General features: G+C 53.3%; 2 protein-coding genes across 13 annotated transcripts in view; one reads left to right on the plus strand and one right to left on the minus strand.

The window, feature by feature from the left end:
- The window catches only part of MTERF4 (mitochondrial transcription termination factor 4), a 6964-nt gene extending 6208 nt beyond the window's left edge, over nucleotides 1–756 (plus strand). For 2 of the 3 annotated variants that reach the window (XM_032269541.1, XM_032269544.1), the window contains exon 5: nucleotides 94–756. In XM_032269541.1, coding sequence (XP_032125432.1) covers nucleotides 94–147 — 54 coding nt within the window. In that variant the 3' untranslated portion in view covers nucleotides 148–756. Of the gene's footprint in view, nucleotides 1–78 lie in introns of all 3 variants that reach the window. The other variant, XM_032269542.1, reaches the window with a different exon arrangement.
- Nucleotides 561–26481, minus strand: part of SNED1 (sushi, nidogen and EGF like domains 1) — an 86564-nt gene continuing 60643 nt past the window's right edge. For 5 of the 10 annotated variants that reach the window (XM_032269531.1, XM_032269535.1, XM_032269534.1 and 2 more), the window contains 9 exons: nucleotides 25823–25935; nucleotides 24783–25064; nucleotides 23407–23551; nucleotides 23249–23331; nucleotides 21918–22016; nucleotides 14422–14538; nucleotides 8666–8749; nucleotides 7737–7774; nucleotides 561–4251 (listed from right to left, as the gene is read on the minus strand). In XM_032269531.1, coding sequence (XP_032125422.1) covers nucleotides 4120–4251; nucleotides 7737–7774; nucleotides 8666–8749; nucleotides 14422–14538; nucleotides 21918–22016; nucleotides 23249–23331; nucleotides 23407–23551; nucleotides 24783–25064; nucleotides 25823–25935 — 1093 coding nt within the window. In that variant the 3' untranslated portion in view covers nucleotides 561–4119. Of the gene's footprint in view, nucleotides 4252–7736; nucleotides 7775–8665; nucleotides 8750–13899; nucleotides 13988–14421; nucleotides 14539–21186; nucleotides 21582–21917; nucleotides 22017–23248; nucleotides 23332–23406; nucleotides 23552–24782; nucleotides 25065–25822; nucleotides 25936–26481 lie in introns of those variants that run through there. The other 5 variants (XM_032269528.1, XM_032269529.1, XM_032269532.1 and 2 more) reach the window with 4 other exon arrangements.

Raw genomic sequence — 26481 nt, forward strand, 5'->3', positions numbered from 1 at the left:
GAGGAGGAGGAGGAGGAGGAGGAGGAGGATGAGGAGGAGGAGGAGGAGGAGGAGGAGGAGGAGGAGGAGGATGAGGAAGATGAGGAGGAGGACGACGAGGAGGAGGAGGATGACGACGATGAAGATGATGAGGAGGAACAGCTGTGATGGGAGGACCAAAGCAAAGGGTCAGAGATACCAAGGAAGCTTTCCATTCACTTAGCGCTTTTGGGTCCTTTACGTGAATCTTCTCAAGTTATTTTTTATTCTAAAACTAGTCTTTTGATGAAAAAAATTATCAATCACCTGAGAGGTAGATCAAACCAAACAGAAAACAGGAAATGCAAGTTTGATCTGTTGTCAGGTGTCTGTGGGGAGGGCCCTGTCCCATCCTAAATAACATACGTACTGTGAGCTATTCAAATCAAGGGGACTCTATACATCATTTTGTTTTATTTTTTTTCTCTTTTTGAATATGTTGGTGATAATTCCATGACAGTTGGAAGATGGGGTTCCTTCTGTTTGAGGAATCACTTTGTATTTCCTTCTAGTGATAAAAATAAAATTATGAGAAGGCAGTGTGAGGTTTTAGTACATCATAGCACTTTATTTTATGAAAACATGTAGCAGGTTTTCCACAAAAATATTTGTTTTTAATCCAAAAGTATATTGTTTCATAATGGCACTCAGCGTGCAGCAGTGATTCGTGATGTGCTGGTTAATTTGCACAGCATCTCAAGACCAGCAAAACATTGTGGCAGTTTTATCTTTGTGAATGACAACCCTTCCTGTTTGGGGAAGTTGGCTTTTATGCCAGCTCTTGGCCAGTGGTCGGTCACCTCCAGGCCTGGTGTCTCCGGACCTGTGGTCTGCAGCACCTCTGTGCTGGCCTGGAGAGTGCTGAGGCGGGTGGAGGCTGGGGAATGGTCCCGGACAGTCGCCTCCCCTGCCGGGTTACAGATGGGCTTTGAGAACCACAGAAAGGGATAGGGTCATGGGGCAGGTGGGCTGGAGCCAGGGCCACAGGGGGTGCTCCAGGACCTCCAAGGTGGGGGTGTCACCTTAGGGCACTGAGAACAAAGAACAATCTGAAATGCTGGGAACAGAGAAGAGGAATTTGATCTAAGCCAGGGGTGCTCCCTGAGGTAGAGGCCTGTCTCTGATGGCATGAGTTTTAAGAGGATCCTGGAGGACCGGTACATCCTAGAACATTCCAGTTAGCCCTTAGGGGAAACTGATAGGATTGTTGCAGAAAGCATTTTTGGTGATGGGAGCAAAATTCCAGTCTCCTTGGTAGCATTCTAGGAGCGACTAGATTCTAGGATCTGTTAGATTCTAGGATTCCTGTGGGTGGAAGCCGGGGATGCTGTGAAACACCCTACAGTGCTCAGGATGGCCCCCACAAGAGAATGAACCAGCCCAAAAGGGCAGTGCTGAGCCTGAGAAACTGATCTAAGGCCTGGTCTAATACAGTAATGTGACGGTTCACTCGTGACAACTTCAGATTGTAAATGGACTTAGAATAGTTGTATTATTTTATTTAAAAGAGAAATAAATAGCTGGGTTTTCAGCAGGGCTCCTTTTCCCTATGCACTGGAATCCCCTTGGTAGATGTGAGCTACATGCTGTTGTGGGGATTCAGCACTGAAGTCTGGGTGCTTTTGTCTTCTCCAGCAGCCTCCTCTTGGAGTATGACTGCAAAGAAAAAGCCTTTTGTTTTGCAAAAGAGAAGCAGCTCAGTGACTCCCTCCACATCACCACAGCTTGAGTCAGATGCAGTGGCAGTCCACTGCCAGTGGAAGGCGTTCCTGCTGAGGGGAGGTGCAGGTGAGCTGGCACTCGATTGGAGCCCTTGCCTGCTGGGTTCTCCACTGGAGGACAGTGGGCACAGCAAAGATTCCCTTACCTGTACCTGGCAGCTCACATGCCGTGGGGAAAGGGGGAGTTTGTCTTGCCTTGCTGGCCATAGGCAGAACTGGAAATGAAGACATTTCACTGTGCCAGTGTTTCCATTTTCTCTTCGGTTGTGGCATCCCAGTCACTGCCACTTGTCCTGGAACCTAGGCTGTTGTTCTTGTGCCCAACGGGAGGATTAAGTAGAATCCTCAATCTGTACTCAGTTAAATGATCAGTACATCCCAGTTTCATTAGCAAATGGGTAATTCAGCAACTCATGACTGCTGCTTTCATTCTGATACAGAAATAAATCTTTATGCTCCTGACAACTTTCTGACTCTACTATTACCATTTCCTTGGGTGGACTTTGAGTATTTTCAAGGAAGCTGTTAAGAGTTTTTAAAAGGAGCCATGTGAGAAACGCTGTGGTGGTCTCTTTGGAATGTTTCAAGAATCAACTGTCGTTCCTGAGCACCAGGAAGTCTTTTTACTAGATATTTAATGTGTAAAACATGCCCATGGGCGAGTCCTGTGACAGCACAGCACCAAGCCTTGGGACTCAGGAGCCAGTTCTCGTTGACACAATGCCTTCCAAGCTGACACTTGGAGCATGTTAGCATTTGCTGTGTGGCTGAGGGGCTTGAGGTCCTAGTAGGGAGTAGAAAGATTCACCTACTTTTCCAGTGATATCACTCGATCTTAGCATCTGCTAGGAATGCTGGAGCTTACATGGATGAACAGTGACGGGTCCCAGGGCTGCAGGAAGTCAGCAGTACGTGTTTGTGTACGTGGTTTTCTCTCAGTTCACCCAGTGACCCTTCGCTGCGCTGGAGACCCTGCATTGAGCTCTGCCTTCTGTTCTCAAGTGGGTCTGGAGACTGGGGAACATTTTGGGAGTACAGGTGAAGTGTCTCAAATTGCCTGTTCCTTCTTTCTGAAAATGACAGACTGCAGAATACACAGACAGATGCACATGAAATTTTAATAAAGATAAAAAGCCTAAAATATACTCTAACTCTTAAAAAAACATGATTTTAAAAGACAAAAGGAAGGAGGCCCTCTTTGTGGCTGGAATGCTGGTTCTGAGCAGAGGCAGGGAGACGCGGCAGGGTGCTTGCTTTCCAGCTAGGTCAGCTCTCACGAGGCTCAGCATGCGAGGAGGTGGGACTGGCTTCTTTGCTTGTAACATCAGCAGGGGGAAGACAGCTGCCCAGAAGCATGGCGGGAAGCAGATGTGGTGAGGTGATGCACTGTCCTGCTTGTGAAGATGTGGAAGTCTAAGATCGTGCTGACTACCTGAAAGCCTGACACGGCATTTCTAGAGTCATGGACTGAAGGGACTTACTGTGCAGCCAGCCCAGGAGCCCGTCCCTGCTGCGCTGAGACTTGTGCGGAGTCCTTGCTGCTTTGTGGCTGTGTGCCTCAGCTTTCCAAGTAGGGGGCTGGATCGCTTTTTTCCATGAACATTCAGGGGTCTTTGATGCCTTTGTGACTTGTCATTCAGGGGATGGCTTCCACTGTTTAAGGCTGAGATGATCTCATAGGACAGGGTTCAACAAATATGGCCCATGGGCCAACTTGGCCATTGCCTGTTATTGTAAGTAGATTTTTATTGGAAGACAGCCATTCAATTACATGCCTGTGGCTGTGTCTGCTGCTGTGGCCACAGGGACCTCTGGTCTGCAAAGCTGAAAATATTTACTGTCTGACCCTTTACAGAGAAAGGCTGCCAGCCCCACTATAGATGAAAAGTGTCTGAACTCCACCTTATGTTAACATTTCCTCTGCTGGTCCGTACGATGGCTCATCACCCTGCACGAGCGTCAGACACACGCTGGAGGAGCAGAGCAGGGTGGCTGCGTCTCTACCTCAGCCTTCCTTCCAGCACCACCTGGTTTCTGCTTTTTGGCCCCTGCCCCACCTGTTTTGGAAGCAGTCCATCATGGTTCCTTCTCAATTTGTTAGGCCTCAAAGGGAGAATTCTTTCTCTGGCTTTGGAGTCAAAGAACAGGTTTCTGAGTACTGCAGAGTGTGGCTGACAACCTCGCTGATCCTGGGGAACGGTGGCTGCCATCTGATCCGCAGAGGCGTGGACCACACCTTCAGGAACGGCAGCCCCGGTGAGAGCACAGGCCGCTGAAATGCTTCGCAGGACTCATAGATGGCTGGTCCCGGAGCCGGGTCTCAGGGCGGGCTGGTGCGCACAGGCCTGGCCATCTTCTTCCAGAGGCCTGAGGAGGATGGTCACAGAGGGGACTGACTCCAGCTAGGACCTTTTCTCTCAGGGTGTCCTATCTCATCCAGTTTTGAGACCTCATCTTCCTGGGTTTTAGAAACTTTTGAGGTTGGTGGGGTGTAACAAGAACGTCTTAAATCCTCTGAAGAAAAAACAAAGTGAAGCATGAGAATGACAGGCATTCCCTCTCCTCGTTAAACCAGCTGCTTCCTGTTTCTCTTAGTGGTCCTTACGTTCTTACGGCACCAGGGTCTAACGAGGCAGTGCACGTGGGGAGGGGCGGCCTCCACTGACCACATTCCCATCTTTAGGAACGTGTGGGCTCAGCATTACAACTTTTAAATGTGAAATCAGGCTATTCCTCCTCCCTGCCTTCCTCCTTCCGGTAACGACTGTGGGTCTGTTCTCTAAGGGTATGGCTGTGTTAGGTTGCTCTGGGTTGAAATAAATTCTCGTGTTGTTCTTGGGTAGGTGTCTGGGCGAGTGTATTTGTTTCCTGCTTTTTTGTGTGTTTACTTCATTGTTTCAAGACCAGGTGTTCTATAAGCCAGTTTGATTGGGGGCTTCTGATTTGTTTTTATAGATGTTGATGTGCTAGGAAAACTTAAAATGATATATTGGCTGGGCGCAGTGGCTCACACCTGTAATCCCAGCACTTTGAGAGGACGAGGTGGGTGGATCACCTGAGGTCAGGAGTTTGAGACCAGCCTGCCCAACATGGTGAAACGCCATCTTTATTAGAAAATAAATAAAATGATACATTAATATTTCAGGTGACTTACCACAATATGAACATCTCAAACCCAAATTATGTTGGATTCATAATCCTAGCACAGTCAGGCACTGCATGATGAAGGACCGTGGGCATGACTATTGTCTCATGAGATTACAGTGGAGCTGAGGTCGGCCGTGACTTTTTCTTTCTTTTTTTTTTGAGACAGAGAGTCTCTCTCAGTTGCCCAGGCTGTAGCGTAGTGGTGCAATCTCAGCTCACTGCAACCTCTGCCTTCCGGGCTCAAACGATTCTCCTGCCTCAGCCTCTTGAGTAGCTGGGATGACAGGCGCGTGCCACCACACCTGGCTAATTTTTGTATTTTTAGTACAGAAGACGGGGTTTTGCTATGTTGGCCATGCTGGTCTCCAACTCCTGACCTCAAGTGCTGTGCTGGCCCCGGCCTCCCAAAGTGCTGGAAGAATTCTCTGTGTGTTTGTGCTGATGCCGGTGTATGAAAGTCCAGCGCATACAATTACCTACAGTTTATAACACTTGATCGTGACCATTTGTGATATTACTGGTTTATGTATTTACTGTTCTCTTCGTCATTATTTTAGAGTGTACTCCTTCTACTTATAAAACAAACTTAACTGTAAAACGGCCTCGGGCAGGTCCTTTTTAGGAGGTGACAGCTTTGTGTGTGTTACTGGGACAAGATGTGGAAGTGGAAGAAAGTGAAACGGATGACCCTGATCCTGTGTAGACCTAGGCTAATATGTGTGCTTGTGTCTCAGTTTTTAACAAAAGTTAAAAACAACAGTTTTAAAAACAGAAAAAAGCACTGAGAATAAGGATAGAAAGAGCTGGGCATGCTGGCTCCTGCCTGTAATCCAGCACTTTAGGTGGCTGAAGTGAGTGTAACATGAGGTCAGGAGATGGAGACCATCCTGGCTAACACCAAAAACCCCATCTCTAGTAAAAATACAAAAAATTAGCCAGGCGTGGTGGTACATGCCTGTAGTCCCAGCTACTTGGAGGCTGAGGCAGGAGAACTGCTTGAACCCAGGAGGTGGGGGTTGCAGTGAGCCTGGGTGACAAGAGCAAGAAAAAAAAAAAAAAAAAAAAAAGGATGGAAAGAAAACAGTCTTGAGCATCTGTACGGTGCGTTTGTATAATAAGTAAAAAAATATTAAAAATTTATAAAGTAAAATAGTTAGAGTAAGCTAAGGTTAACTGACTATTGAAGAACTAATGCATTGCTGTGCAACTTCCAGTCCTGCACGCTCGTTATGTTAGTGCCCTGCACAGGTGTACCCTTTCTTATCTCTTACACCATATTTTTACTGTAGTTTTCTATGTTTGGATGTGTTTTAGGTACACACAGCACTGTGTTACAGCTGCCTACAGTATTCAGTGACACGCTGTGGTGTGGCCCAGGCGTGCGGGACGCCGTGCCCTCTCAGTGTGTTCTAAGTACGTGCTAATCGCCTCACAAAGCGTTTCTCAGAGTGCATCTCCACTGCTAAGCGACACTCAACTGCGGTAAATTGCTTACAAGCCTGGAGTGTGTTTAGTGTGCGTGTCTTTGGAGGGGGAGGTGGGAAGGGCGGTAGATGCTGCCAGCTGCTGTCTTCTGGAGACTTTCCACATCAGAATGGCAGACACAGCAGTCGCGGCCAACGCAGAGCCCGAGTTGCTGTCATTGGCAAAGCTCTGGCCTCGGCCCTTCCCCTCAGGTGCGGTGGACACTCTTCCTTTGGTGTGAACCTATACCTGAAAAGCTCTTTTGCTTGTCTTTATTTTTTTTTTAGCATATAACAAAACATAGACCTGTTCGAAGTGGCTTGTTACCCAAGGGTGCCTCACCCTCATCTGTACCACCAGGAAGAGGAACTGTGAAGGCTCATTTAAGGGGCAGGAGTAGTAAAGCTGTCCTAGTCTAGCCAGAAATCCATCCTTCATGCACAGTGACATGTGGACAAGAAATTATGGTCAGTATGAAACTGATTACAGGTTGTAGATGGGTTTTATGGTACATCCCAGTCTTTTGCAAACTATTGTGATGAATACCAGTGCTCTTTAAGATTCAGCAGTTAGGGCGGTGGGGGCAGGATGGGGGTCTGGTTGCCAAAAGAGTTTGGGAAATGCTACTTTAAACAAATGGAGAGTCCAAAAGTTTTTTCATTTCAGGATTTGTGAATGTCTGTGAGTCCACTGTCCGTTACGAGTCTCCTAGTGAGAGACAGTCTCTGAGACTTCCTAAGTATTAAGTGATCAAGGCTCCTGCCATATGTTTAGTTCTGATAGAAGGCCGTTCGCAGGATCTGGGCAGCACTCCCTTAGATCTCTCCTGGCACCTCTGGAACTCCTCAGCAGCCCAGGTGCCAGGTGGTCTTCCAGCCTCTCTAAGTGCCCACCCTCCTGCCTCTTCCTCCCACTGCAGCTGATCTAGTGGGGTTTGCCCCTACCCACAGAGAGCCACATTTCCGCCTGAAGATGTACTTGTCAGTGGCTAGGCCAGGTTCATGTCTGTTTCCCCTTGGGGAATTCTGAAACCTTCCTGGCCTGGGAGTCTGCAACACAGCAGCACATGGCTGAGCTTCCTGTAGCAGTGCTTACTAAGTAGGCAGCAGCACCCCGAGGGCCCAGGGTGCTTACTAAGTAGGCAGCGGCACCCCGAGGGCCCAGGGTGCTTACTAAGTAGGCCGCGGCACCCCGAGGGCCCAGGGTGCTTACTAAGTAGGCCGCGGCACCCCGAGGGCCCAGGGTGCTTACTAAGTAGGCAGCGGCACCCCGAGGGCCCAGGGTGCTTACTAAGTAGGCCGCGGCACCCCGAGAGCCCAGGGCTGGGCAGTCAGCCCCACTTCCCAGCAGCTCTGTGGTAGTGGTGCAGGAGCAGCAGGGACATACCTTAAGATTTCTCCAGTGTCTGACTCTTACTTTGTTTCCTGAAATAATTAGAGAAAAGTCATTTAATGACAAAGAGACTGTGCACCTTGAACCCTACAGCTACCTCAGTCCAGGGTGCCTGCTGAAACCCTGCCTTTAGCCCACGTACGCTTCAGGGTGAGGGACACCATGGGTCCAGACACCGATGTGGAGATTAGCATTTCAGTTTGTGTGTACCCACCTGGCTTGAGACCGTAGTTGTGGAATGAGAACACTAGAAACCTAGCTGCATGTGAGTCAGAAAGAGAAGGACGGACGTGGGAGAAAGCAAGCCAAAGCCACCCTGGGGAAGAGCTGGGTGACACGCGCAGGCCGGGCAGCACGGCTGGTGAGCTGCAGGCTGCGGCCCTGCCTGACACTGGGAGTGCGTGGCTACCTGTGGCTACCTGTTGGTCTGTGCGGATGATGACAGGTTTCAACTCTGATTCTGAAAGATACAATGTTCTCAGGCACTTCTTTCAGTGAACTCCAGACAGGAGTAATTAACTACCTTGAACGCTTTGGGGGAAGAACCTGGGTGGGTGTGAGTGAATCAAAAGTAAACAGCGGTGCACTATACTGGCCGTTAAATACTCAGGGCTGTCAATAACCCTGTGCTTCCCAATTGTAGCATACATTCTGTGTGAATATGCATAACCAGGGTGACCACCCAGTACCCAGCACGTAGCCTGCCCTGAGCACCGAGCATGCCTGGCTGCGCCCCTCTGTGCACTCATATGCACATATATGTACATAAGTTTCGTAGCAGAACATGGCTGCCCAGGGGCTGCCTATCTGGGAAGTGGCCTGCTTGGCTCAGCAGCAGGTGCAGCAGCCACAGCACCTGCCCCCCCGCCCGTCACCCTGTGAGCCACGTGCAGGGCACAACCTGGCCTGCTCCCCAGAGGCACCTGTTTGGGGCTTTCCTGACGCTTGTGCTTTCACAGCTCTCTTTGAAGCAGATGTCTTGGTGAACTCTGTAGACTCGTTTATGCCTGTTGTCACAAGAAAGCTTTGTCAAACCGACAGTGAAGCAAAACGTCACCCAGCTGCTTAGCCTAGGCTTCATGAACCCACAGGTAAACAGGAAGGAGTTGGAGGGAAAAGCTGTGATTTTAATGAAATGTTACCTCCTGCTGATGTATTAAAATGTCTAACATAAAGATCATGTGATTTGTAATCGCTTTACTGAGGCACAATAATATACATAAACCATTGTAATGTGCATGCAGATGAGCACGGACAACGCACATGGCACTAAGAGATAAAATGTGAAATTTCAGAAACTCGCCCGTGCTAGAGGCAGGCCACTCGGCCTGAGGCCTTGGGAGGGTATGACCTCACTTCTCTGTTTTTCTGGGTATTTCACAGAGAAGTTTGAGAAGCGTTGGGGAGTCAGGATTCAGATGCAGGCACTGCAGAACACGAGGCCTGATTTAATGTCCCGCCTCTTCCATTTATTAATCAGGCGACTTTGAGCGAGTTTTTTGAAGTTTGAAGCCTCAGTTGCATGTCAAATGGGACTTACTCAGACCATCTCTCTACAGGTTTGTAGGTAATAATGGATGGAAAAGTGTTCTGTCTTTTGTTAACGTTCTCAAATGTCAGAGCTATCCAAGGAGTTCAGTGAGCAAAGCTCCAACCCATATGCTAAGTCTCACAGAACCTTTAGGATTTAAAACCCATGGCAAGACTTCCATTACTGGACAATAAAGAGTAACAGAATCTGGAATTAACCTCCCAATGTGAACAACCAGAGAACTGGACAAAATATAGTAAGTAACTATATGTCAAATGTTGGAAAACAGACCATGGAAGACTGTCATCCCTGAGAGAGGAGAAGCAAGTGAGGTGAGCCCTGTGATCAGCCTGGGATTCGGCCTAGAGAAAGTTTTGGCATCACAGAGAAAGGAAGGGGATCCAAGCAGCGGTCACGCTGAGTGAAGGAAACAGACTGAAGTCGGGGGGGGCAGGGGCAGCTGGAATTTGTGGGGCAGAGAACTGAAGCGGAGGGAACTGTGCAGAGGAGGAACTCCCAGAAATCTGTGTAAGGGACCCCTTGGGCCTGTGGATGGAAACAAGCTGTGCATGCATCAGGTGCACCCCGCTAAGGCCAGGCAAAGAAGAACATTGAGGAGTTGAACAATTTCCAGAGCCAGAGTAGAGAGATCCTGTTTAGCAACAGGCCATTCCATAGAAACCCCAGAAAGGGCCAAGCATGGTGGCTCACTCCTATAATCCCAGCACTTTGGGAGGCTGAAGCGGGCCGATCACTTGAGGTTGGGAGTTCAAGACCAGCCTGGCCGGCATGGTGAAACCCCAGCTCTACTAAAATACAAAAATTAGCTGGGCATGGTGGTATGCACCTGTAATCCCAGCTACTCAGGAGGCTGAGGCAGGAGAATCGCTTGAACCAGGGAGGCAGAGGTTGCAGTGAGCTGAGATTGCTCCACTGCACTCCAGCCTGGGTGACAGAGCGAGACTCCATCTTAAAAAAGAAAGGAAAGCACCCCCAGAAAGGCCATGCCGTAGAAGTAGGGCAAACTTAACCCCAGAATAAAGGCTACTCTAAAGCCACCTGGAAACAAGCCTCTGTAAGACATTCAAGAATGATTTGAATAATCAAAAAAGTGACCCATAACTTAGAGACAAATAATCAAATAGAAAAAGACCCAAACGTGTGAGTGATGAGGAAATAGCACACAAGGACCTTAAAATTGTTCCACATGTTCAGTGATCTACAGGAAAATGTCAAGATAAGACAGAAATTGGAGGATCTAAGAGAGAACTAAACCAAACTTCTGGAGATGATAAAACAGTATCTGAAATAAAAATTTGGTTGAACACATTTAATGGTAGATTAGATGCTGCAGAAGAAAAGATCAATGACCTTGAATGCACAGCAGCAGAATCTGTCAAAAAGGAAGAGAACAGCCTGAAAAAGCCAAGAAGAGCAGTATCAGTCTAACACATGCATAACTGGAGTCCCGGAAGTAGAAGAAATGGAGGGACAGAAAAAAAATATGAAGAAATAATGGCAAAAAGTTTACAAGGTTGACAAAACTGAAACCCAGAAAGACAAGAAGCTTAACAAACTCCAGAGAATCAAAACACAGCCATACCAAAGCACATCATAATTAAATTGTCCAAAAACAGTAATAAAGGGAAAACATAAAGGGCAGGAAGACACGTTCCACGCAGTGTAACACAGATGAGAATGACTGCAGTCTTCTTGTCTGAAACTACACAAGCCAGAAGACAAAGGCATGACAGCTTTAAAGTCATGAAAGAAAAAATGTAACTGTCAATCAAGAAGTCAAATATATTCTTCAGCCAATATATTCTTCAAAAATGACGGTGAAACAAAAACCTGTGCAGACGAACACACACAGAGAGAATTCAGCACCTGCAGACCTGTGCCACAGGAGATGTTAGAGCTGCGCCACAGGAGACGCTAGAGCTGCGCCACAGGAGACGCTAGAGCTGCGCCACAGGAGACGCTAGAGCTGCGCCACAGGAGATGAGACGTTGGAGCTGCGCCACAGGAGAGGAGACGCTGGAGCTGCGCCAGAGGAGAGGAGACATTGGAGCTGCGCCAGAGGAGAGGAGACGTTAGAGCTGTGCCACAGGAGAGGAAACGTTAGAGCTGCGCCACAGGAGACGCTAGAGCTGCGCCACAGGAGATGAGACGTTGGAGCTGCGCCACAGGAGAGGAGACGTTGGAGCTGCGCCACAGGAGAGGAGACGTTAGAGCTGTGCCACAGGAGATGAGCTGTTAGAGCTGCGCCACAGATAAGCCGTTAGAGCTGTGCCACAGGCGCGCCACAGGAGATGCTAGAGCTACGCCACAGGAGATGAGCCGTTAGAGCTGCGCCACAGGAGATGAGACGTTAGAGCTGCGCCACAGGAGATAAGACGTTAGAGCTACGCCACAGGAGCGCCACAGGAGACGCTAGAGCTGTGCCCCAGGAGACGCTAGAGCTGTGCCACAGGAGAGGAGACGTTAGAGCTGCGCCACAGGAGAGGAGACGTTAGAGCTGCGCCACAGGAGACGCTAGAGCTGCGCCCCAGGAGATGAGACATTAGAGCTGCGCCACAGGAGCGCCACAGGAGATGCTAGAGCTGCGCCACAGGAGACGTTAGAGCTGTGCCACAGGATGTTAGAGCTGAGTTCTTGTGGCAAAGAGAAATGGAGGGTGCTGGAGGCAGATGTGCAGGTAAATACAAAATACTTGCAATATCTAAAACAAGATAATATTTGAGCGCAGAAATAACGTTGTGCAGTTCACAGCATATGTGGAAGAAGTAGAAGGTCTAACAGTAACTTAAAGGATGGGAGAGAAGTGAAGTGAAGCGTGACGCAAGCCACTGCCATTACACTGAAGTTGCGTGATAGTAATTCGAGGTAAATGCGCTAAGCTGAAGGTGATTATGGTAAATCCTAGATGCTGCCCTCATACTGAATTCGTCCAGTAGTAATTAAACGTACACTGTGTTGAGTTGAAGATAAGTATGGCAAATCCTAGAGCGACCACTCAACAATAAACCAAAGAAGGACAGCCAGGAAGCCCGTAGCGGAGGTAAAACAGAACCCTAAAAAATCCAAAATTAGGCAGGCAGAGAAAAAAGTAAAAAGCAGATGGGAAAAACAGAAAACAAATAGTAATATGCAGTTGAAATCCAACCCCACCAGTTATTATGTGGAAGGGCACGTCAGTGGTCTAAATACTCCAATAGAAACAGACTGTCAGACTAGACAGAAAGCAAGACCCAGCTGTGTGTCAAGACACAAGAAAGGCACTTGAAATATGCAGACAGGTTAAAAGTGAAGGATGGAATGCATAGGAAGTGAAGGGTCTTCCTGTTGGACACCTGGTGGCCACCAGCAGGCCCTGGCACAACTAGGCACAGCTGGAAGATGGTAGATACTGTGGATTCTGCCACTGCACAGAATCCAAATTCAGTGTGCTGTCTATGCAGCTTGGTAACTGGTCCTCTGGCTGTCTGGAATGTTCTCCCCTCAAATCCCAAGACAGATTAGTGTCTCATATGTGTTCCTGCTACATGTTACACCTGGCTTCATGTCCAAGCTCCAATAAAGCTTCCACCTTGCCCCTCTACGTCCCATTTTCCACAGAGCATCCAAAGTGGCCTTTACAAGTATAATGGAACACGTCCCTCCTCTGCTCAGAGGCCTTTGGTAGCTCCCCATTTCATGATGGACAAACCCTAGAGTCCTGAGGGTCTCCCTGGCTCCGAGGGTTCCCTGTCCCTCCCCTCCACCTCTCCCTCATCATGCCAGGGACACACTTGACTCGGGGCCTTGGTTACTGGTCCTCTGGCTGTCTGGAATGTTCTTCCCTCAGATGTCCATCCCTCCTCCCTGTCTGTTCAGCATCGCCCCCTTGCCTGAGCACCCTCTTGCTGCACCAGCGCCTGCCCATCCCCCACAGGCTCTCCTAGTCTCGCCCTGTCATCTGGTCCTTTTTCCCTTTGCACTGGCCACTGGCCACACCTGCCACACCGGCCACACCTGCCACACCACACACCACTCACTCACTGCTGTCTACTGTCCACCCATCTGCAGTGGACGGGTCCTGAAGGCAGGGCTTTGGTCTGCTCTGATGTGCACCAAGTGTCTAGAACAGAGTGAGGCACACAGCAGGTGCTCAGTAAGTCTTCTGTTGGCTAAATCGATTGCGTGACCCACTGAGTCACAGAGTGTTAGCAAGAAAGGTCCTAAGAGATGAGCTGGGCAGCCCTCCCTCCACAGCCCGTGTTGGAGATCACGAGTTAATGGCAAAACTGGGGCCGGCGTTCTCATGACCCGTGTGTTTTTTCAGGGAGCTCTGAGCAAGAGAAGAGGGGAAGGTCACATCAGTTGGCTGTGCCAGCCAGTGGGGCTGGGCTGACGTGTGGGAAAGGAAGGCCTGATGGCTTCTTCTCAGCCGCTGCTTCTGAGCCGCGTGGACCTGGGGCTTACTGGGTTTTTCTGCCTCAGTTGTCCCATTTGTGATGTGGAGGGAATTGGTGGTCAAAGCAAGTCCCTTCTGTGACTGCAGCCACCATCCCTCCTCAGGGTTAGGTGGGTAGCTTTGAGAAAGCACTTGGAGGAGTCAAGAACACACGATGGAAACCGACTTACACGTGGTGACAGACGCCTCCCTCCCAGACGGGAAAGGACTTGGTCTCGGAGAACAGCCTTGTGCAGGGGCGGGACACCTTTATACAGGCTGCGACAAAGAACGGGGGCAGTGCTCGCCAGGGGCTCCTGACGCTGCACTCCTGCCCCTCCTGAGGCTGTGCCCGTGCCCGAGGAGAGGGCCCGAGGTCTGCAGGCTGGCTTCCTCTAAGGCCAGGGCGGGTCGTGTTGTGGAGTGGGTGAGTGTCTCCTACTGACACCGCTCTGGCTGGGGTCAGCGAGCCCTCCGCAGCTGTGCCTCACATGCTGTGGCTGTTCTGACCCCCGTGAGAGGTGGCACAGCCCCCGTGGCTCACCGGTCAGCCTGGTCACCAGGCTCCCTGCCTGGGATTGGGAAGTCTTGGGCCCCGTCTGGCACCTCATGGTTTGGAGGCTCCTGTGGCAAACCCAGCTGTGGCCCAACAGCCCTAGCTGGAGGCACAGGCTGTGTTGGGAGGGGCACCCTGAGGCCAAGCCCTGACTTACCCAGCTCACAGCGTCTGCCTTTGAACCCTGGCCCGCAGTCACAGCTGTGGGCGTCCGTGCCGGGTACACAGGTACCTCCGTTCTGACAGGGGTTTTCCGAACAGTTCCCAGGGGTGTCTGAAAACAGATGTCACAAGAGGTTAGTCACTGGGACCCCAGGACAGGCCTGCCTCATGGACACGCTGCTGTCCCTTCCTCGATGACCTGGCCTGATGCAGGGTGGCCGTGCTCTCCCCCGTGGCGTGCTGCGGTGGCCTCCTAAACACCTCTGGGCCCTAGAGTGTGGTCCCAGTTCAGGTGCAGAGAGAGCAGAGGAGACAGGCCTCAGCGTGCCCAGCTCTGACCTCATTACTGGAAGGAAGATGAACAAGGAGGAGGAGGAGGAGGGAGGGAGGGAGGGAGGGAGGAGCAGGGCCTTCAGTGAGAGCCTCCTCTAGCCTGGGGCCCCTCCCCTAGCCCTGCCCTTTGCTGACTTTGCCCCTGAACAGGGTTTCTGCTGCTCGGCTCCTGAGGCCCCTCCTGGTCCTGAGGCCCCTCCAGGGCCCTCTGTGCAGAGCTGCCTGGCCACACTGGCCACAGGGGCTGGGCGGTCAGCAGTGACACAGGAAGGGGCCAGCTCACATTTCTCCATTTGTGTTCACTCTGTCCTTACTTTTCTCCTTATGATTATTTTTTAGCTTTGTTAAGATTCCTGTTTTTGTTTTTTTTTTTTTTGAGACGGAATTTCCCTCTTGTTACCCAGGCTGGAGTGCAATGGTGCGATCTCGGCTCACCGCAACCTCCGCCTCCCGGGTTCAAGAAATTCTCCTGCCTCAGCCTCCTGAGTAGCTGGGACTACAGGCGCGCACCACCATGCCCAGCTAATTTTTTTTGTATTTTTAGTAGAGACGGGGTTTCACCATGTTGACCAGGATGGTCTTGATCTCTTGACCTCGTGATTTACCCGCCTCAGCCTCCCAAAGTGCTGGGATTACAGGCGTGAGCCACCGTGCCCGGCCCCTGTTTTAATTTTTAACTTAACATTGAAAAACACAAAAGAGTAAGAATTGTGCCCACCCCACCATGTCTGATACTGAGTAAGGCCCCATCTCCCTGAACCATCCAGTCCAGCACCCCCCACCCACTCCTCCTCATCTGCCCTTCACAGCCTTCCCGTGCCCACCCCATGATGCGGCCACCCCAGGCCTTGCTGTCCGTGCTGGTCCCGAGCCCTCCTCCTTCCTCACTGGATTCCCTTTGACTTTTCTCCTTTCTCTGCCCATCCTCTGGGACTTTCCTTGTCTTTTTGTGTTTTTTTTTTTTTTTTTAAATTGAGATGGAGTTTTGCTCTGTCACCCAGGCTGGAGTGCAGTGGTGCCCTCTCGGCTCACTGCAACCTCTGCCTCCTGGGTTCAAGCCCTTCTTCACCTGAGCCTCCTGAGCAGCTGGGATTACAGGCACCCGCCTCCACGCCTGGCTAATTTTTGTATTTTTAGTGGAGACAGTGTTTCAGCATATTGGCCAGGTTGGTCTCAAACTCCTGACCTTACATAATCCGCCTGCCTCGGCCTCCCAAAGTGCTGGGATCACAGGCGTGAGCCACCACACCCGGCCGTCTTTTTGCCTTTCTTGATATGCTTAAAATGAGTTGTGGGCTTTAAAAAAAAAAAGAAACCCTTTATTATGGAAATGTTCAAACTCACAACATGTAAGCACAAAGGGCTCCACGCACTCAGCGTCAACACTGGTCCACGCTGGCCAGCCCGGCTTCGTCTGTTTTCATCTCTGTCGCCCTCTTTCTCTTGTTGCAGAATTTGAAAGCAGCTCAGATACCACTGCTCCTGTGAACGCGGCAGCGAATCTAGTACTTTACGTAACCACAAATTGTTACGATTAGAAATTAGCAGTCGTTCCTCAGCATCACGAGAAATCCCAGGTCGTGATCCAATTTCCCCGGTTGTCTCAGGAGTGTGGTCATTTAAGGTCTCACCTGATGAGGGCTCCTAAGGGTCTCCACGTTGCTTGGTTTCATGTGTCTCACGTCTCCGTCATCCTCCTGCTCTATTCACGGAAAACACGAGGTGCTGTGGAGTCCCTGCCTGGATGTGGCTCACTGCTCGCTTGTTCCCACCCCCGTTTCCTGTAAACTCTGATTACAGAGAGGGGCTTCCTAGGATTCAGGATCAGAGGGTCTTTGCAGGGCTGCTTCTGAGGGATGCTCGTGCAGCCCCAGCCACCCCAGGCGGCCTGTGATGTGTTTGAGTCCCACCGCAAGACACGAGGACTGGTCACTGGTCCAGTGCTGGCAGTTTGACCAACCCAGGATGAGGTCCCCGATGGCTCGAGCAAGGCATCGAGATCCCTGATCCAAGGACTGTTCCCCCATCGGCCTGTCTGACCCTGTCGCTCCTGCCCTCGCCTGCTGGAGAGTGGTCTGTGAAGACAGGCTTTCCCTCACCTGCCCGTGGTCGCCTGGGACTGTGGTCCACACAGGCAAGGCAGGGTGAAGGCTCCATCCTGCTCCTTTACTCGTGCTCCTGCAGACTGAGTCAGTCCTCGGAAAGCTCTAAAGTTGCCCACTAAGTTGCTTTTTCTTTCTGAGTATCAGATGAAGACAGAGAGGCTGATGTGTTTGATGGGATTCTGTCCTTTGCTGTCAGCACTTTTCCTGATGCTCAGTGGATTCTGTCTCTGGCCATAGAGCCCTGCAGGTTGGCTCCCCGCCCTCAGGACGTGGTCTGCTGTTTTCAAAGCTTGCTTTCTTTTTACACAGCATGTCCTGGGCTTATTTTGTCCACATCCTACTTCAGTCTTGGAATCACCCATTTCTCCAAAGATCACTGGTTTCCTGGCGAGAACGAGATCTAGACCCCATAGCCTGGGCACTCAGGCTGCTCCCTATGATGGGATGTCACAGCTTTGGGCCTTAAAATGAATTGAACTAGAAAGCTAGCCGGGCGCGGTGGCTCACGCCTGTAATCCCAGCACTTTGGGAGGCCGAGGCGGGTGGATCATGAGGTCAAGAGATCGAGACCATCCTGGTCAACATGGTGAAACCCCGTCTCTACTAAAACTACAAAAAAAAAAATTAGCTGGGCATGGTGGCGCGTGCCTGTAATCCCAGCTACTCAGGAGGCTGAGGCAGGAGAATTGCCTGAACCCAGGAGGCGGAGGTTGTGGTGAGCCGAGATCGCGCCATTTGACTCCCAGCCTGGGAAACAAGGGGAAAACTCCGTCTCAAAAAAAAAAAAAAAAAAAGAAAGCTAGATTTTTTTTTAATAAATATTACGAATTCATACTAATATTTCCATTTCAAATTAACAGAATCAAAGGACAGACAAGATTCTTATTTATTTATTTAAAGAAGGAGTCTCACTCTGTCACCCAAGCTGGAGTGCAGTGGTGCAATCTCAGCTCACTGCAACCTCCGCCTCTCGGGTTCAAGCAATTCTCCTGCCTCAGCCTCCTGAGTAGCTGGGATTACAGGCACCTGCCACCAAGCCCAGCTAATTGTTGTATTTTTAGTAGAGACGGGGTTTCAACATGTTGACCAGGATGGTGTTAAATTCCTGACCTCAAGTCATCCGCCTGCCTCAGCCTCCCAAAGTGCTGGGATTACAGGCGTGAGCCACCGTACCCAGCCAAAACAAACAAGATTTTTAATTTGTTTCATATTATATTTTCAATTCTTTACACTGAAAATCTTGGTGGCATTAACAATTATTTTCTTTATCCTAACATATACATGTAACCATTTCAAAGTAACAATACAAAAGATCATGGAGGACAGCCTGAAATTTCTTGGCAATCCTTTAAGGAACTGCCAGACTTTTTTTTTCCCCCAAAGCAGCTACACCACTTTACATTCCCAGCAGCGGCGCAGAGGGTTCTATCTCTCCGTGTCCTCACCAACGCTTATTATCACCTGACGTTTTTAATTCCCACCACTCTAGTGGCTTTGGTTTGCATGTCCCTGGTGACTAATGATGGGAAGACGCCATTGTACGTCTTCCTTGAAGAAATGTCTGTTGAGCGCCTTTGCCATTTTAAATGGGTTGTGTTTCTATTATTCAGTGGTAAGAGTGCTTCAGTTTAGATACAGGTCTCCGCTCAGGTGTGATTCGCAGCTGTTTCCTCCACCCTGCAGACCATCACTTCACTTTCTCCGCAGCGTCCTTTGAGGCACAGAAGTTCTAAGTTTTGATGAAGAGCAGTTCATGTATACAGATACGTTTGTTACCGCTCGTACTTTTATTGTTGGGCCTGATCCAAGGTCATGCCAAATCCAAGGTCATGAAGATTTACTCCTGTGTTTTCTTCTAAGAGTTTTGGTTTTAGCTCCTAACATTAGATCGTTGGCCCGTCTGTGCTACGAGCCTCCTTCCTATGGTAGGAAGGGTCCAGCCTCATTCTTTTGCACGTGGATATCCAGCTGCCCCAGCACCGTCTGCTGAGAAGACTATTCTTTCTGCATTGAATGGTCTTGGCCCCCTTGTTGAAATCAGTTGGCCATAGATGTGTGGTTTATTTCTGGACTCTCAATTCTTTTCCATTGATCTAAATGCCTATGCTTCAGCCATTACCACACTGACTCCATTACTGTTGCTTTGCAGCACGTTCTGACACGAGGAGCTGTGAATCCTCCAACTTTTTCCTCTTTTTCATAATCGTTTTGCTATTCTGGGTCCTTTGCAATTCCACATGGATTTTAGACACTGTACACAATTGTCCAGGGACGTCTTAACAGCAACCCTACAGAGTGTTTTGAAACATATAAAAACTTTGACAAATGATTAAGTACAAATAACCCAAGAAAAAGTCAAAAGGCATGATCAGGCATTTCACAGAAGAGCCAGCACCTCTGGTGGATGCCCATGAGGAGATGCTCAATCACATCAGTGCTCAGGAGATACAAACCCAGATCCCAGGGCTTGCAGACACCCGTTCTGCCTGCGGGGTCTCAAACCCGGCACAACCTAGTTCTGGGGAGGCCAGGGATTAACTGCACCTCTTAGTCACTGCTGCAGGAGTGGAGACTGCTGTCACCACTTGGGAAATGACTTGGCAGGCTGGGCGCGGTGGCTCACTCCTGTAACCAGCACTCTGGGAGGCCAAGGTGGGCAGATCACGAGGTCAAGAGATCGAGACCCTCCTGGCCAACATGGTGAAACCCCATCTCTACAAAAATTAGCTGGGTGTGGTGGCACACACCTGTAGTCCCAGCTACTCAGCAGGCTGAGGCAGGAGAATTGCTTGAACCCAGGAGGCAGAGGTTGCAGTGAGCTGAGATCGTGCCGTTGTACTCCAGCCTGGGGCCTGGCGACAGAGCGAGACTCTGTCTCAAAAAAAAAAAAAAAAAAAAGAAGAAGAAAATGACTTAGCGAAGTTCTCGTGTAATTTGGGCATTCACATGTCCTCGTCCTAGATCTAGCATTTCCACCTGCACACGCCTGGAAACCCTGTACGGGAGTGTCCGCTGCAGCACTGCTCATGCCGGCCAAACACAACCTACGTGTGCTCCGCAGAGGGGAAGAGCCGGTGAGTTCACCCAGCGGAGCCTGCTCGGTAGTGGGTGTGATAAGCCACGGCCTCCCAGACTGCGTGGGCCAACCTCTGTCTGAGGATGCGGGGGGAAACACAGGCCTAACGGTCACGCGGCGAGACACTTATCTTGCAAAGAAGACTCACTGACTGTTCTGCCACACACACACGTGTGATAAAGTCACTCTCCCCACCTTCCACTCTGAAGAAAACAGGAATTCTAAGCACAAAGTTCAGGATCATGGTTAGGTGAAGCGGGGAACAGGGAGTACCACAGCAAGACACAAGGCATTTGTCACATTCTAGTTCATAGCGGGGGTTCTTGACTTAAGGCCACTACTGAAAGGCCAACTAATGAAACAAAAGGTCGCTAGTGTGCGGGCCAACATGAACCAAAGATCGTGACTGGTCTGCACACTGAGGGCCCTCATGATGCCGCTTCGCCTGTTCACTTAACGCCATTTGCACCCACCGGGGCATGAGCCTCTACGCTGGCGAACGCTGCCTGCCTGCAGCCCGAGCCCTTCTTGAATCTCCCCTGCTGAAGAGACCCAAGAGGGCTACCACGGGCCCCCCAATTTCTGAGTTCTCGGAAATGAACACCTAGTATTTAAAGGGGCTGACATAATGCAAACCATCTGATGAAATGTTTGTTTTTGGTCACTTAAAGGTCAACTTGAGAGTCTTCACTATGAATGGGCCAGACTTTAATTAAGAGAAGCCTTGACTCACGGCAGTGGACGCACAAACCCGTCCTCACAGGGGCGAGGGGCAAGTCCAGACCTCATATGGTGCGGGAGGGTGTGAACTCAGGGGTCGGTGAAGCCAAGCTTGCAAACACACCCTCTGGCACCGCAGGGGCCCTTGATATACACGGGTGTCCGGGAGAAGCTGGGGGCAAGGCCTTGCGGGCGAGACCACACGCAGCAGCTCACACCGTACCCAATACATGGGCCCTTTTTTTTTTTTTGAGACAGAGTTTCCCTCTGTTACCCAGGCTGGAGTGCAACGGTGCGATCTTGGCTCTCCACAACCTCTGCCTCCTGGGTTCGGGCAATTCTCCTGCCTCAGCCTCCTGAGTAGCTGGGATTACAGGTACCTGCCACCATGCCCAGCTAATTTTTTGTATTTTTAGTAGAGACGGGGTTTCACCATGTTGACCAGGATGGTCTTGATCTCTTGACCTCGTGATCCACCCGCCTCGGCCTCCCAAAGTGCTGGGATTACAGGCGTGAGCCACCGCGCCCGGCAGTACTAGGCCTTTGGGGCTGGGTTGAGGGGTGGTCCCAGCCGGAGTCTGTGGTGTGACTCGGGGGCTGGAAGAGCCTTCTGTGGAGGACAGAGCCCAAAGGATTAAAGCCGGGGGGGGGCGGTCGAGTCTGACTCAGGGTGAGGAGCACACACGTCTTCGTGCTGCCTGGAGGGGAACTGCTTCCGGGCACTCTTTCTGCAGGTGCTGGGCAGATGCCTCGATTCTCACGAGGCAGGGCCCTGGACTAGTAGACAGTTCGGGTCCTATGTGGCCCCAGTGTCCACTGTGCCCAGCTGGTCCTCAAGCTGGGGCCCCACGGTGGCTGCCCCTTTGCTTCACCCATCCTGACTCCACCGGCTCCTCTTCGGAGAAGCGAGGGGTGAGGCGTCTAGAGGTAGGGGCTGGGGTAGGCTCTGTCACATGTGGAGGCAAAGGAGGGGAGGGGAGGGGAGGGGAAGCAGCGGCAAAGCCAGCCTCTCCAGCGCAGACCCTGGGTGGTTTGGGTGGGTCCACACCACCTGCCCTGGCCTGTTCCCATCTGTGGGCTCCCACTGCTTGGTGGTGTGGCTTCCTCTTCCCAGACCGGGGTGCCTGGGGCTCAGCCTCCCCTCAGGGAGACTCTGTGCTTCCTGGTCCCTCACCAGGGGTGGGCCCTCCTGCCTGCAGCCTCTAAGGCCCCTGAGAACAGTCAGTCCCAAAGTCCCCACCGGCGCCGCCCACTTACTTTCCATGTCCCTGTCGCCGTGTTCAGGGAGCTGGAGGGCCAGGCTGCCCTGCTTGGGGGCTTCCTCCGTGTTCTTGAGCGGCGCCATGGCTGTGGGCTCTAGGAGAAGCGAGGTGGTGACCGCTCCGCACTGCTGCTTTGCACCCAGGATGGCCCCGGGGCCACCGTCTGAGCATCTCTATACCTTGAGAGCAAGAAAGTCCCTGGCGGGGACCAGGCTCCCTGCGTGGCCCTGGCGCCTGTTGGCCCCAGCACTGCCTCCCCTGACGGGCTGGCCCTCGCACTCCTGCTGACCCTCTGGAGGGGCTGGGCCCTCCACTTGCAGGCCTCATCACAGCTGCTGTGGGGACAGTCACCGTGACCGTGCTGAGAGGCCCCATTCTTCACGGCCGACACGGTTGCTTTCTCCTTCTTAGGGTCATATTATGCATCCTCGCCTTCCACCCCTGTTCTCTGATCTGCGCTGTCTCTGCTGACCTGCCTCGGGCCCACGCCCCAAGCATCCCGTCTGTGAGGGTTCTCAGTGCCACCTTGGGCGTTTTGTGTCTGCTCCCACGGCTGCGGGTACAACGCGCCCGCCGTACTCCAGACCTTACCTGCCCTCGCCTGACACCCTCCGGGCCTCTCTCCCCTGCTCACTGCTCAGCAGCCGCCCCGGGCTCTGTCCTTCCCTGTCACTCCCCCTGCTGCATGCCCCTCCCTCCTCTGCCTGGGGAGTTTTTGCTCAGAACGTGTTCATGAAACTGGTGACTAGGCTCTGTTGGGGAATTCCATGAGGGTAAGCACTCGGCCTTCCAGGTGAGAGGCAAGGGCCAGAGAGGTCCCCTCTGGGGCGGTGCTGCCCGCCTCACTCCAGCATGTCTCAGAGGCCTGCGTCAGAATCACAGGCAGATTCCCAGAGCACCCTCACCCGCTAAACCCGGTGGGAAGGGGCCGAGGCATCTGGACCCTCTGCCTCCTGCTGCCGGGAGACCTTGCTAGGACAGTGATGGGAGTGCTGGACCACACTTGGAGCGGCAAGTTAGACCCTCATAGCCTCCTGCCCACGGCTGATCAAAACCAAGCCCTACCTCGGCAAACAAAGCGGCCGTAACGGCTCAGACCTGCTTCTCTTGTGCGCCCTGCCAGCGGCCCACACAGACAACTGAGGCCCTCCCCAGCTGCCCCTCCCGCCGTGGAGGCACATGCTGCCCGCAGTTGGGGCGGGGTCCCTGGCTGGAGACTGTGCTCGTGGTGGGGGAGGTCTCATCATGGAGGGGACGGGGCCTGGTCAGAGGGCAGCGAGGACGAGGGCTGGCCACCGAGGCTGCTGGGGAGGCCCTGGCACTCACGTGGTCTCACGGCAGCTGCTTTGCTGGGGGAGCCGCCGAACCTGGCGCTCACTCTTCCTCTGCCGTCCACAAGCTCCGAGAACCTGCAGAGAGGGTGGGAGGGTCACCACAGCCGGAGCGCCACCTTGGTCAGTGGGGCCGACGGGTGGGGCCCGTACCTGGGGGGCTGGGTGGGGGCCTCGGGGGCACTGTGGTCATTGAGTAGGCGCAGTTCCGGCAGGCGTGCTGGGGGCGGTCTGTTCCTGAGCACCCGAGGGTGGTGGCCTCCCTGGTGCCAGCGCCTGTCGGTGTCATCGCTGGGGGCTGCAGAGCAGGCGGGAGGAAGGGGCTGGTCTGGGGCTGCCCTCTGCTCCTGTCCCTGCCCCTGCGGCACAGGAGGCACCTTCCACAGAGGGAGGGGGGTGCGTGTGGGCTGTGGTCATCCAAGGCACATGTGGCTTCCCCAGACGCCCTGGGTTCCTGTCCAGCCCACTTGCCGAGTCCCTTCTGAGAAGCCACGCGCAGCCGTGACACAGACATGCGCTGGCCTGGGAGTCATGAGGAGGGGCTGAGTCTAGGCCCCCCCTCCATCACTCAACCTCTCCAGCTGCAAGGCAGGTGCCCGCCCTCAGGCTGGACTCAGGTCCTAGGCTGCCCTGGGACACAACTGTTTCCCCACACTGGCTTCCTCATAGGACGCTTCACTGGGGGTCCCTGCCCCAGCGCTCACCCTGACAGTGTCCTGCAGCTTCCCAGGCTGGGCCCTCCTTCCCCCTGGGAGCCTCCCTTCCCTCTCAGAGGCCTCAACCTGCCCCTTCCGCCTGGCTGGTGTGCTTGGCCCCGAGCTGGTGGGGCGGGGGTCGGGTCTGAGAACTCGCCCAGCTTGTGCACTTCGTGTCCCCAGCGCAGCCTCATGAGTTAGGGAGGAGCCCAGGGTCGGAACTGGAGCTCCCCCTTCCCTGGGGAGCTGCCCCTGCTCTGCTCCGCCGGCCACTCCTCCCTGCTGGTCTCTTTCTTCTCTTCCTGTTCTGCTCCCCATTTCCCACAGCTCCTTGTGTGAACGTGGAAGACCTAGTTCACAGAAGGAGCCGAGGGGCGTTCAGGACCCGGGTGGAACTGGCAGGGTCGCTTCTGCCCCTCCAGGCAGCTCCTGCCCTACGCTCTGCACCCGGCGTTCCCGCCTGCCTGTGGCCTCCGGGCCCTTCGTGTGTGTGTCCAGCGGCTCCTCATGGGTCAGGCTGGGGTGCAAGGCACTTCGGGGGCTTCCTCCTCACCGCCACCCTCAGCACCGTCTTCAGGTGAGGCTCAGCCTGTCTGGGATCTACAGGAGCTCCGGCACCAGCTGAGGCTCAACGTGCTTGTTATTCAAATTGCTGGTGCCACCTGTCCGTGAGCCCCTCCTTTCCTGGTGGGTTTGGAAAGCCGGCACTTCCACACACAGACTCACTCCCCCTCTGCTACCACAGCCCTGCGTCCAGGCCCCTGCACCGCCAGGTCAGTTGTGAACAGGGTGGAAGGCAGGCCAGCACTGCCCCAGCCCGCCTGCGGCACTCACAGGTGATGATGTACAGGTGCGCGGGCTCGCTGTGCAGCGGCCCCTGCTCCGTGCTCTGCACCGCCGTCACGGACAGCTGGTACCGCTGCCCCGGCAGCAGGTCCCGCAGTGTGTAGGACACCAGCTTCCCACTGGGGACGTAGCGGCTCTTGGCGCTCTGGCTGGTGGTCACATTGATGACGTAAGCCTCCAGCAGGCTGCCTGGAGTCGGGGCGTCCCAGACCACGTGGGCAGAGGTGGCCGTGACTCGGGCGGCCGTCAGGTTTGCTGGAGGCAGGGGCCCTGGACGAGGCAGGAGCAGGGGGAGGTGAGGGGGCCCGTGGGGTCTTCCGGCGAGAACACAGTGTGAGGACCTGACGGGCTGCCGCAGCCTCGCTGGAACCAGATTCTTTATTACAGAGAATGGCACAGCGCTGAGGCGGGCGTGGGGTAGCACGCACAGCAGTGTCTCCCCACCAAGAGGCCTGCAGGCCCCGATGCCACCCTCCCTTTGGGGTAGGAGCCACCCAGGGAAGCCCCCAGGCCCTGGCCCGTCAGCTGGTGCCCTCCCTGCGGTGCTGTCGGAGCCCCGTGCAGACTCCCCTGCCCCACGGGCCTCTCCCAGGCCTTCCCAGGCAGGCCGCACCGGAGTGCACGGTGGGCAGGGGCCTGTCAAGCCTCCGTTCCTCACAGAGGGAGCTGCAGCCTCCTCTCTGCCCAGTTCACCCATCCCCGTCACACCCGCGCGCTGACTGCGTGCTCTCTCCCCTCCCAGGTGCTGGGGAGACAATGAGTTCCTCTGGCCCTCTGGTTGGTACCCAGTAGGAACTCCACACTGAAGAGCTACCAGGAGCGTTTAGGGGTGGAGGCTGCCCTGGACAGCTGACCCAGCACAGGGGCCCCTGCTCAGCCCAGCCCGGCCCAGTGGCCCTAGTGGAAGAGACGTCTGGGAGGCCAGGGCTGGGCTTCTGGCGTTGTGGACGCTTTGGAGAGGACTGGGGGGTGTCAGAGCTTCTGGAAGATGGCCTTTGGTGTGCAGGGGGCCACGCCGCTCTACTCACGGGTCCACACATGTGCTGGTGCAGTGGCCAGGCTCTCCGTGGGGTGCTCCTCTCCTCTGAGCCCACTGAGGGTGGCCAGCTGGATGGTGTACCTCCTCCCGGGCAGCAGGGCCCTGAGGGCGGGAGATGATGAAGGGAGCAGGGACATCGGTGACCTGTGTGCGACTCCGCTGCCAGACCTCAGCTCCCCCAGGCAGGACGTAGCCAACAGGAGGTCGTCCTGCTGCTGGTGGCCCAGGCGGCCTCCACGAGGGGCACACTCATGGCCCTCAGAGCTGTGTGCTCCTGGGGCGGGAAGCCAAGCCGCCGTCTGGGAAGCCGAGGAGGGCTGGGTGCGGTTGGGGCCGCTACAGTGTGGTCGGAGGGCCGGTGTTCAGATGGGAGAGGCCAGAGAAGGGCGACGGGGTCACTGCAGGGACGGATGACAGGCAGGCCCGATGCCCCCTCAGCACAGGTGATTTGATGTAAATTCTCAGGAAACCACAGGGCAACATGAGGCCAACACCAGCCCAGCCAGGGAAGCTGCTGGCTGGAGGCTCCTCCCCTCTGGCTCTGGTCTCTCCGGCACCCCTGCCCGTGCTGAGCAGGAGGTAGAGGCTCTCTCTGGTTGGCGACCAAATCGCAGGTCCACTGCGGGACCCCCGGGAGAGCTCTGGGCT

Source organism: Sapajus apella, unplaced genomic scaffold, assembly GCF_009761245.1.
Source record: "Sapajus apella isolate SASKATOON/1434 unplaced genomic scaffold, GSC_monkey_1.0 scaffold194, whole genome shotgun sequence".
Lineage (NCBI taxonomy): Eukaryota > Metazoa > Chordata > Mammalia > Primates > Cebidae > Sapajus > Sapajus apella.